This window comes from Nerophis ophidion, linkage group LG03, assembly GCF_033978795.1.
Source record: "Nerophis ophidion isolate RoL-2023_Sa linkage group LG03, RoL_Noph_v1.0, whole genome shotgun sequence".
Lineage (NCBI taxonomy): Eukaryota > Metazoa > Chordata > Actinopteri > Syngnathiformes > Syngnathidae > Nerophis > Nerophis ophidion.
This window is the reverse complement of record NC_084613.1, coordinates 49,051,883-49,063,963: the sequence shown is the minus strand read 5'-3', so window position 1 is coordinate 49,063,963 and position 12,081 is coordinate 49,051,883. Positions and strand designations below refer to the sequence as shown.

Genomic DNA, 12,081 nt, shown 5'->3' with positions numbered 1-12,081 from the left:
GGATGTCATTAAGTTTCATTGCATATTTACACATTGTGAACTAGGCTCCTGGTTGAAGCTAAAACACACTTGTTTTTTACACATAGTAATCACAGCTGTCCTTAAGCATTTTGGTAGCAAGCTGACCATCCATCTGTCTGTACTTGGAGGTGTGGTACTTACAGGACTGGGCGGGGCCTTGACGGGCCAAGGCGGGCTGCTGATGCTGTCACTATCATCTCCGTGGTAGGAGGACAAGCTGGCCGGGCTGGGTGAAAGGGGCGATGGGACAGGCAGGACGCTGTTTGGCGTGGCGGGCTGGGACACACAGTGGGAGCTTGTGTTGCTGTTGTTGGTATTGTGGATGTCTTGCAGCTGCTGTGGACAGAAAGCCGGTGACTTAAAACATATAACCAAACTTAAGTATGATTCTGTACCCTAAAAGCTTACACATAGAGGGCCTTATTTACTCTGCGTGTATTAAGACAGCTGCAATATTGATAGCACAGGCAAAGCTAATTTACTAAACATATGTGCAGATGATGGTGTGAAATCGCAAGTCTCAAGTTTTTGTGTGTCGTAAATACGTGCTCATATGTGCGTATTGTTGCATCAATCAATCAATCAATGTTTATTTATATAGCCCCAAATCACAAATGTCTCAAAGGACTGCACAAATCATTACGACTACAACATCCTCGGAAGAACCCACAAAAGGGCAAGGAAAACTCACACCCAGTGGGCAGGGAGAATTCACATTCAGTGGGACGCCAGCGACAATGCTGACTATGAGAAACCTTGGAGAGGACCTCAGATGTGGGCAACCCCCCCCCTCTAGGGGACCGAAAGCAATGGATGTCGAGCGGGTCTAACATGATACTGTGAAAGTTCAATCCATAGTGGCTCCAAGACAGCAGTGAGAGTCCCGTCCACAGGAAACCATCTCAAGCGGATCAGCAGCGTAGAGATGTCCCCAACCGATACAGGCGAGCGGTCCATCCTGGGTCCCGACGAGCGGTCCATCCTGGGTCTCGACTCTGGACAGTCAGTACTTCATCCATGGTCATCGGACCGGACCCCCTCCACAAGGGAGGGGGGGACATAGGAGAAAGAAAAGAAGCGGCAGATCAACTGGTCTAAAAAGGAGGTCTATTTAAAGGCTAGAGTATACAGATGAGTTTTAAGATGAGACTTAAATGCTTCTACTGAGGTTTTTCCAGGTCTCAAACTACAATGTGTTGCCTTGCTAGCGAGTAGTCTTTGTCATTAAGCTGAATGTGCCAGGCTAGGTTTTTGTTGCGCCCTACAAAGTGTTTATACTGTAAGTATCGTACCTATCATACACTAACTCAGACCTGGGCAATTATTTTGACTCACGGGCCATATTGGTCGATAAAAATATATCTGGGGTGTGTTATATATATATACATACACATATGTATATATATATATATACATATATATATATATATATATATACATATATATATATATATATATATATATATGTGTATATATATATATATATATATATATATATATATATATATATATATATATATATATATATATATATATATATATCCATATGTTTGTACCTTACTGTTTTTTGTTCCCTGCTTCCAGTTTGTTTTGTACTAAACGTTATGACTTCTGTTTTCCGGCTCGCTACCCACTAGCTTCCACGCTAGACCTTTTTTGTTTTTGCTAGCTTCCATGTTAAGCTCCTTTTATTTTCTAACTCCCATGCTAACTCCCTTAGTTTGTTATCCGCCCATGTGCGCGTCCTTTGTTTGTACCCTTTGTTTGTTTTTTGTTTTGGTATTTTTATTGAATCCTGTTTTCTCACTCCATGCTTGCCTCCATTTCTGCATCTTGGGGTTCGACACAAACTAACTCTGACAGAATAATCCAGCCAAATTCGAACCCCGCACAGATGTCTATGGCAGAGAGGCTTCAATTAGCGTTAAAACTAATGACTAATATAAAGGAAAGTTTGGCCGCTTTTCAAGCCCTCTACCACCCACCACTGTTGTCTGTGGGCCTATTTGAAGACGTCTTGGATCCGTCCCTTGAGGGGGCTGGGGCTATCACTAGCTGTGCAGATGGGGAGGCACAGCTATTTCGCGTCCCAGTTGGTCTGCAACAGACGGCGTCATCATCTCTGGTGGGCCGGCAGACGCCACCATCGCCTCCGGTGGGTCTGAAACCTACGGCGCCATCACCTCCAATCGGTCTGCAACATACGGCGCCATCATCTCCGGTAGGTTTGCAACATATGGCGCCATCACACACTCCGGTGGGCCAGCAGACGCCACCACGCACTCCGGTGAGCCAGCAGACTCCACCACGCACTCCGGTGAGCCAGCAGAGTCCACCATGCACTTCGGTGGGCCAGTAGACGCCACCACGCACTCCGGTGGGCCAGCAGCAGGGGGCGCCACCATCTCCTCCGGTGGGCTAGCAGCAGGGGGCGCCACCATCCTCTCTGGTGGGCCAGCAGCAGGGGGCGCCACCATCCTCTCCGGTGGGCCAGGAGCAGGGGGCGCCACCATCCTCTCCGGTGGGCCAGCAGCAGGGGGCGCCACCATCCTCTCCGGTGGGCCAGCAGCAGGGGGAGCCACCATCCTCTCTGGTGGGCCAGCAGCAGGGGGCGCCACCATCCTCTCTGGTGGGCCACCAGCAGGGGGTGCCATCATCCTGTCCGGTGGGCCAGCAGCAGGGGGTGCCACCACCATCTTGTCCGGTGGGCCAGCTGAGGGCGCCACCATACTCTTGTCGGCCACAGAGGTGGTCGTTTCATGGGCGACCGCCTCGCAAATAGCAGCGGGGTTCTATTTGCCGTCGCCACTTGACTCTTCCTCGCTGGGTGCGGGGACACTTGGCCTGGCGGCCCACCACCTTGTCCTCCCTCTAACCTCCCTTGACTTTGGATTGTTTTTTTTTTCTAGGGAGGGGGGAGGGGGGGATGGGTGTCGTAAAACGTCTGGTATCCGTTATGGGAGGGGGGGCTACTGTCAGGCTTGCCACTGACAGTTTGTTTTTGTTTTTGTATTAGTTTTTCCTCAGTGTGTGTTTAGTATTTCCTGTCTTTAGTTCCTGTCAAGCGCTCTTATTTTGTCTGTTTCCTGTTTTTTTCCCTGTGCGCTCTTATCCCCTCAGCTGCCGCTGATTGGCACCTGGCCACACCCGGTGTCAATCAGCCCGCTCCTATTTGTACCTGCTTTGTTCCTCCAGTCAGTGCTGGATTATTGTTTTGTTGATGTCGCTCCTGCCGTGTCGTGTCTTGTATTTGCAGCGTAGCGGTAAGCTATATCCGTTAGATGTTTGTAGTTTACTGTTTTTTGTTCCGTGCTTCCAGTTTGTTTTGTACTACACGTTATGACTTCTGTTTTCCTGCTCGCTACCCGCTAGCTTCCACGCTAGAACGTTTTTGTTTTTGTTAGCGTCCATGTTAAGTTCCTTTTATTTTCTAGCTCCCATGCTAGCTCCCTTAGTTTGTTATCTGCCCATGTGCGCGTCTTTTGTTTGTACCCTTTGTTTGTTTTTTGTTTAAGTATTTTTATTAAATCATGTTTTCTCACTCCATGCCTGCCTCCATCTCTGCATCTTGGGGTTCGTCACAAACTAACTCTGACAGTCAGCTCGGTTTTGAAAGCTCTGACATTTGTGTACATTTCATGTACAAACTGGTCTTGCCTTGTAGCTTCACTTTCAGCTCAATCATGTGTGCCAGTATTTCCACAGCAAACGCTAAATCCCAAAGCCAATCGGTGTTACTCAGCTCAGGGAAAGTGTCAGCTTTTTCAAGTTGTTCCAAAAATGAGATCTCCTGTATTAGTTCTCACACACGTTGACATACTTTACCCAAACTTAACCGGTGGACATTGGAATGGTAAACCAAGTGGTCTCTTCAAGAAATGTAATAAACTGACGATGGTGAAGTGCCCTCTCACAAATAAAGTGAGAGCTTTATAACTGGCTTCACTAAATGGTCAAGGTGCAAAACAGATTTGCACATTGCCTCCTAGTGGAATTTGCAGTGTAAAAAAAAGTACCTTGTGTTGGGGGATGTCTTCTTTCACCCTCCCCTGGATTCTTTTTAGTAACCCAATGTTTTTTTCCTGTGAGAATTGGCGACCCATCCGTGGTAACGTTAGCTGGCTTCCGGCAAGGCAGTTTGTGTCTCATGATGACTTTTAAGTAAGTCCTCACCTCACGTTTTTTTCCTTTTAGGGCCCAAAACTCCTCAGCTAACTCAGATTGTCATTAATCCCTCTGATGAAAATCAAAAGCTGAGCAGTGTCCCGAATGCCATTACTTTCATCTAGTGCCAAGGAACATAATGTAAATGACTCGGTTTTGTTGTTGCGCTTGCTAGCTAAGTCGTTAGCTCCAGACGGCGTGATAAGCTTTCTTTTTTCCAAATTTGCTCTTGCTCTCAGGGCACCAAACACCTGCTGTCTCCACCATGCACTCGTTTAGAAACTCTCCTTCGGAAAAAGACTTAATCGTCTTAGCTAATTTAAATGGCGGTAGATAACTTGCCTTTGTGCTTGATTCTTGTACAGTAGTTTGTTGGATAACGAGGTTGTGCTGAGCCTGCAAATTAGCTTCCAACTTCTGAGCAGTAGCGGACAGTTCTTGCATTGACTGGTTGTTTGCATATTAAGCGTACTTGGTGGAGAAATGACGACTTGCGGCGTTGTATTCCTTCAAAACTTTGACGGTTTCTTGGCAAATAAGACATACAGCCTTTGACTGGACTTGAGTGAAAACGTATTTAGTTGTCCATTCCTTATTAAACATCTGGCATTTGCTATCACCTTTTCTCATTGGTGCACATTGGTTCTGCTGTCAGAGCAGTAGCATTTAAAAACGTGTACCTGAGCTGTGCAATCAACCAAGCATACTGCAGTCCTATTGCGCCACAATGGGGAATTACTTGGTATTATTACACAACTTGCTCAATTCTGTTTTATTTTTTGACGGGCCGGATCATAAAGACCAACAGGCCGGATGTGGCCAACGGGCCTTAGTTTGCCCATCCCTGCACTAGCTGTTTGATTGTAATGTGTATGTTAGTTGTGCTTTCATTTAGTTATGCTTGGAGGTGTTGAACCTGCAATGTAAAATGCAAATGAGTAGAATGTATATGGCAATGCCGATGTGGATTAGCTTCAAGCTAGCACATTTTGGAAAAGTGGAGCCTTACTTGCTTTGTTGTCATGGAAAATTGCAACAATGCCAAAAACATTTGAGTGTTGCTTGAGTCCTTCTTTCCTCGCCACGTGTTTGAGCCTGTGCCTTGACGTCACAACAACAAAGGTATCGAAATATGGTACCAACTGATTTCATGTGATTCCATACAGGTATTATCGATGGAATTTGGTCCGTGCTACAAAAAGTACCAAATAATCTCTGCCCTGAAAGGTGCAATATATTATGAACCCCCCCCTAAAATGAGCTAGATTTACCAATATAGACTTCTTTGATCACACTGCAATACAATACAATACAATACAAGTGGAAGTTTAACAACACAAAAATTTATTAAAAAGATGTGCTTAAACCAGCACATGGCTCAGTGCTGACTATAACTTGTATATTGTACATGCTCACAGGGACATTTTAAAATTTTGGGTTCAAGCAGAGACAAATTATGATCAACTTTTAAAGGAAACCAATCGCTACTGTTATTAAAGTTGCAGATGGCAGAGGGCTTCAAATTTTCCAATTACTGTATACTCTTAAACTTTTTTCTTAAACCATAACATATAAAAAGAACACATTTAATCAATACATGTCAATGTTTAAAACATTGTGAAGTGATTCATATTTATGTACCTATTTTCATATTAATGAAGCTCTTTTCTCTAGTGACTCATTATCTAAGTTACAGTTCAACCACTGTGTGTGGCACTGGGAACAGGCGGGTGAATTATCTTGATCAAGGACAAAACGGCAGTGACTACGATGGCGGAAGCGGGTATTGAACCTGGAACCCTGAAGTTGCTGGCGAGGTCACTCTACCAACCGAGCCACGCTCCCGCCAGTGATAACATTTCCGCTCATTCCAAAATAATGATTAAAAAAATACAATGATTGGCTTTTTCATGGCTATCAATCACATGCATGCACGTACAATAGCATGTGCACACATACACAAAAGCAGTGGCAAAGATTTCAATGACAGTTTGAACTTATGGCTGACAATTTTCACCATACTCTGCTCTTAAACACTAGGAGGCCGAGAAAAAGGGTACAAGGAAAAGCATGAATTGATTAACGTGGACCCCGACTTAAACTAGTTAAAAAAACATATTCGGGTGTTACCATTTAGTGGTCAATTGTACGGAATATGTACTGTACTGTGCAATCTACTAATAAAAGTTTCAATCAACCAATCAAAACATCCACCAGAAAATGACCAGAGAAAGAATATACTGGAGTTGCTTTCTTCAAGAACCATCCATCCATTTTCTACCGCTTGTCCCGTACGGTGTCGCGGGGGTTCGCTGGAGCTTATCACTGCTGCATTCGGGCGGAAGGCGGGGTACACCCATGACAAGTCGCAAAGGAATTCAAATACTGGTACTACAGTCGTTGCTATATTTTTGTTGAACCAGCAAGTGAAGTTCCAAACACATAATGTCCTATTGTTAGGTCTCTGTGTATTAGTGAGTGTATAGCTAATACAATATATAGTTTGCAGCTCATTTGAAAGCTAGGCAGCCAACTATCCGCTGCAAACTCCACCTTTGATGGGGCCAACTTTGCTAAACTAACTTTTTTATTTATTTTTTTAACCTATTTGTACCTGCTGTTGGGTATTTGGGATCTGTTTAAGGCCCACACATTTTAAATATAACCATGGAGACTTTGAAGAGAAATTTATGAAATAATCTTGCCGTCCTTCATACTTCCTCCAAACGAACCCTTTGGAATTTGCTCTGTCCTGTGACGTCATCGGATTATCGAAACATGGTATACCTTTGCCCAAAGTGCTCTGCGCGAGTCTGCCCTTTGTAGTCCTAACTGTGGTCAATAAGCTCATTCCTTTTTGCTATCCTCTTGTATGTGGGGCAGACTATATATAAAGTAGTGTATAGTTCTAACTTATATCTGTCAGTAGACTTAAAGCACTAATAACTACAACATGGCTCACAGGGAAAAGACGCAATCGAAAACAGCGCAACCCAACGAGACGGTCAGAAAGTGTCTTGAAAACATTCTATACAACATAATCCATGCACAATTTTGAGCAAAGAACCACCATTACATGTATGTAGACCACAAGGGAGTGTTTTAAATGTAGAAAAAAAAAAAAAATCATAATATGACCCCTTTAAAGGCCTACTGAAACCCACTGCTACCCACCACGCAGTCTGATAGTTTATATATCAATGATGAAATATTAACATTGCAACACATGCCAATACGGCCTTTTTAGTTTACTAAATTGCAATTTTAAATTTCCCGGGAGTTTCGTCTTGAAAACGTTGTGTAATGATGACGTGTACGTAAGATGTCGCGGGTTTTTAGGAAGTATGAGCACTAAGCACACACACAGCTAAATATCGTCTGCTTTAACGGCATAATTATACAGTTTTTTGGAGAACTGTGTCGCTGAATCTTTTGCTATTTCTTCAATTAATATTGGAGAAGTCTAAGTAGCAAGATGGAGTTGGGAAGCTTTAGCCTTTAGCCACACAAACACACGGTGATTCCTTGTTTAAAATACCTGGAGGTGAAATTTTACTATGGATCAGAGCGCGGTCAAGCCAACATGAAACACGACGGAACCAGCAGGTTTCGGTGAGAAAATTGTGGTTAAAAAGTCGCTTCTTACCGGAGAAAAGCTGAAATTACCCCGTCCATAGCTGCCGTAGACTCCCCTGAGACACTGCGCGTCAAGACACCCGTGGAGACACCCTTCCGACTATCAGGTACTATTTAACTCACTAAAACACTAGCAACACAATAGAAAGATAAGGGATTTCCCAGAATTATCCTACTAAATGTGTCTAAAAACATCGGAATCCAACCCAATGCAATCGCGTTTTTTTTTTTAACTTTTTTTTTTTTTTTTTTTTACTTTTTTCTAGTCCGTCGCTATCAATATCCTCAAACACCAATCTTTCATCCTTACTCAAATTAATGGGGTAATTGTCGTTTTCTTGGTCCAAATAGCACTTTTTGTTGGAGGCTCCCATTAAAAACAATGTGAATATATGAGGAGCCATCAAACATGTGACGTCATCGTCTGCGACTTCTGGTAGAGGCAGGGCTTTTGTCTTAGCACCGAAAGTTGCGAACTTTATCGTGGATGTTCTCTACTAAATCCTTTCAGCAAAAATATGGCAATATCTCGAAATGATCAAGTATGACACATAGAATGGACCTGCTATCCCCGTTTAAATAAGAAAATCTCATTTCAGTAGGCCTTTAAGCAGGTCTAACATGTGTTTATTATGCACATCTAATGAGATCCATTATAATAAGTATCAAAACATATTTCGTTGTATCTATAACAATGCTTAGTTTGGATGTGTTTGTGTGTGAAAGTGCAAACAGGAAAATAAAAACAGCCTGACAAGTGCTTCTGGTCTTTGTATGGAATCTTCATGTCAGCAAAAGCTTATCTTTTCCTGCTCTCTGCTCCCCCAAGTCCGTCTTAGTGTTTTTGCAATCCTCCTGGCAGACAGATCAACTCATTTGGTAGTATGAGGTGTCTTTTTCTAGCTGCTCGGAATGTCTTTAATAATTCAAAAAGGCCTTACTACCGTAATCAGCAAAATAAAAAAAAAAACAGCCATTTGCAGAGAGAAGATAATTAGTGGGCTTGATGGAGGTGCAAGTGCAAAAACGAGAATAAAGTCAGTGTTGTTTTTGTGTGTTGTGCTATACATGCTTGTGTCCATGGACAGTGTGCTATACAGATGCCAAGCTCTTTTTTTTTTTTGCAGCCCAGCAAGCAGAGAAAGCTGGGGGCCAAAACAAAGCCGGAAAAACATTAGGAATGGTAAATGTTAAAAAAAAAAAATCAAATATGGTGAGAAAACAACAGAGGAGACGCCCACTGCACTGAGGCAGTATGTGCACATCCGACTTTCTTGCAGCAAACACAAATAGACAAAAGTGGGGGAAAGTGTAGACAACAAATATCATTTAAGTTAGCTGTACCTTTGGCTTGTGAGTGTCATTGGCGGGACCATTGTCATCTTTCGGATCTGCTTTCATTTTCACATCGGAGCTCATCATGCTGTCCCCAGACATTCCAATGGCACCTTTACAAAGCATCAATGAAACATTGAATACCAAAGAAAGGTTTCCTCAAACAAAAGGTGACTAAACACTATCTCAGGAGACTTGCTGCTGCCATTTCTTAAAAATGAACGGTGCTTCCTTTGTGATGTGTGAAAGCATCAATATAACGTTTTGTATGACGTCACAGTCAAACACCTTTCATCATGTTGCCTGTCAAATGATTATTTTTGAATAGATTAATCACACTTTTAAAATTCTGATTAATCATGATTGATCACAGGTATTACTTGCTTTCATAATTGAAATTAGCTTAAACAAATCCAGATAATTGGACACAAAAGGAATTTTATTTTCAGACTGTTATACTGAGAACTATTTTTAAATGTTTTACTTTAATGCTTGTCATTTATTTGCTCACAACATGGTAACAGTTGGATCTAAATTCCTGTTTCGGGGTGTTTTGGAGTGAAATTTGCACTGGCAAATGATCACTCACTGTGTTTCAGGTAGCCATCCGTGGTTAAGGTTGGCGCATGTATGGTCAAAATAAATTGCATATGTACATGATTACCGTATTACACATCTGTGGTCCCTTCCAAGGTTTCTGGTTGTTCCCATTGGATTGAGTTTTTTCTTGCCCTGAAATGGGATCTGATGTCATTGTGGCTTGTGCAGCCCTTTGAGACATTTGTGATTAAGGGCTATATAAGTACTGTAAACTTCGATGGATTGATCATTTCGCCTACTTTTCGTCGTTTCTGCTCAAAATGATTCTTCATTCATCACTCCCAAGCAATGTTTGAAAGTTCTACAATACAACTAAAACATTTCATACTTAGTAAACTGTCCCATGTGTGATGTCTGTACAGTAGGAGTGTTTTCATGTATATTTTTACGTGCTATTCGAATGTAATCGAGATAGTGTCATTAGCATTAGCAAATATACTAACATGTTTACAAGTGTCTGTGTTAGTTAAAGTTAAAAAGTTAAAGTACCAATGATTGTCACACACACACACTAGGTGTGGCGAAATTTGTCCTCTGCATTTGACCCATCCCCTTGTTCACCCTCTGGGAGGTAAGGGGAGCAGTGGGCAGCAGCGGTGCAGCGCCCGGGAATCATTTATGGTGATTTAACCCCCCATTCCAACCCTTGATGCTCATGAGTGCCAAGCAGGCAAGTAATAGGTCCCATTTTTATAGTCTTTGGTATGACTCGGCCGGGGTTTGAACTCCCAACCTACCGATTTCAGGGCAGACACTCTAACCACTAGACCACTGAGTAGGTTAGTATGACTAACTTCCGATGATATTCTTTGTACATTTTTTCAGTTTCGTAATTTCGCAAAAAGTCACTATAGAATTAATGAGTCTGTTTAACTGATTGGACCGCAAGCTTCCGTAGCTAGTAGGTCCATGACAATGATTTCTGTTTTGTTTGATGAGCTGTTTTACTGCCGTATGACAGCCAACGTTTGGAAACAATTATGGTTGGTAAATGAACATTTACACAATATTTTGAACCAGTATATACTGTATCTGTGGTTTATCGTCCGGTGTGACTAATAAATGTAAACATATTTATTATTTCTACAATTTGGTAGGTCCGGCTTGAATGCGCTCTACAACTGAATTTATGTTGATGAAATATTTTTTTGTGAAAAAAAGCCACCAAGAACATTCTTGAGGCCGCAGAAAAAGCCTCCCGGTGTCTGTGGATCCGTAGGGGGGATCCGTAGTGCGCTACTTGGACATAGGCCGGGGTCTGATCACCCCCGGCTGGGTCGCCCGGGCGAGGGTGTCTGATGATTAAAGACCCGAAACACCTATGACCCCGGGTTTATCACTGATGATGTGTCCAAGCATCACCGTGAGGTGTATTCAAGTTCTGTGATCAGCGCTATTTAAAATATTTCAAAACACGGCCAGAAAGCCAGGGCACTGATTTTGTATGTAAAAAAAACAAACAAATACAAGCTGTCCTTCAGAAGGCCAGACATTTTTCTCTGTTCAAAGACATCAACACATCTTCCAATGGTTTTCAAGTTGAAGCGGAGGTAAAGATCCTCAAGTAAAGACTATTCATAGTGCTCATTGAACATTTCTTTTAAAGCCAAATAAAAGGTCCTTGAATGGAAGGCTTATGTCCTTCAATGCTGTAGCCCTAAAAACTGCTAAAGAACCTTGGTGCTCCAATTCATTTGAAATTTCTGAAATATTGAACATTTCGGTATTTGGCTTTGAACAAAGGTGCGTTTTTCACTTTTTAAATTCAACATCAACACATACAATGTCTGGAGGTCTACCTTGACTGGCCTGTCGGGGCCATTTTGCACTTTGCATAGAAAATATAACTTGTATAATATTAGACTAATTATTTATTATAATTTAATGTACGCTTTAATGTACTGTATCTACACACAGAGAAGCAGAGAACACAAACAAGGCATGCACGGATAAATATGGGCTCATAAATAAGGATTTGGTGCCTTGCTGATGGGCCAACAACTGTATTTCTTTTCTTTGTGTCCACTGCAAAACTTAAACTGGAATATTTACAAGCTGAACTACTACCGTTATTAATGTGCAACCCTGAGGCTCAAAACGGGCATTACATGTGTCCCTAATATCAGTGGTTCTCAAATGGGGGTATGCGTACCCTTGTGGGTACTTGAAGGTATGCCAAGGGGTAAGTGAGATTTTTAAAAAATATTCTAAAAATAGCAACAATTCAAAAATCTTTTATAAATATATTTATTTAATAAAACTTCAACAAAATATGAATGTACGTTCATAAACTGTGAAAAGAAATGCAACCATGCAATATTCAGT

The 12,081-nt window shown here is 42.1% G+C and overlaps 1 protein-coding gene across 3 annotated transcripts in view; it reads right to left on the bottom strand.

The window, feature by feature from the left end:
• The window catches only part of arid1b (AT-rich interactive domain 1B), a 594,747-nt gene that overhangs the window by 45,654 nt on the left and 537,012 nt on the right, over window positions 1–12,081 (bottom strand). For all 3 annotated transcript variants that reach the window (XM_061895467.1, XM_061895468.1, XM_061895469.1), the window contains 2 exons: window positions 9,166–9,269; window positions 163–357 (listed from right to left, as the gene is read on the bottom strand). In XM_061895467.1, coding sequence (XP_061751451.1) covers window positions 163–357; window positions 9,166–9,269 — 299 coding nt within the window. The remainder of the gene's footprint in view (window positions 1–162; window positions 358–9,165; window positions 9,270–12,081) is intronic.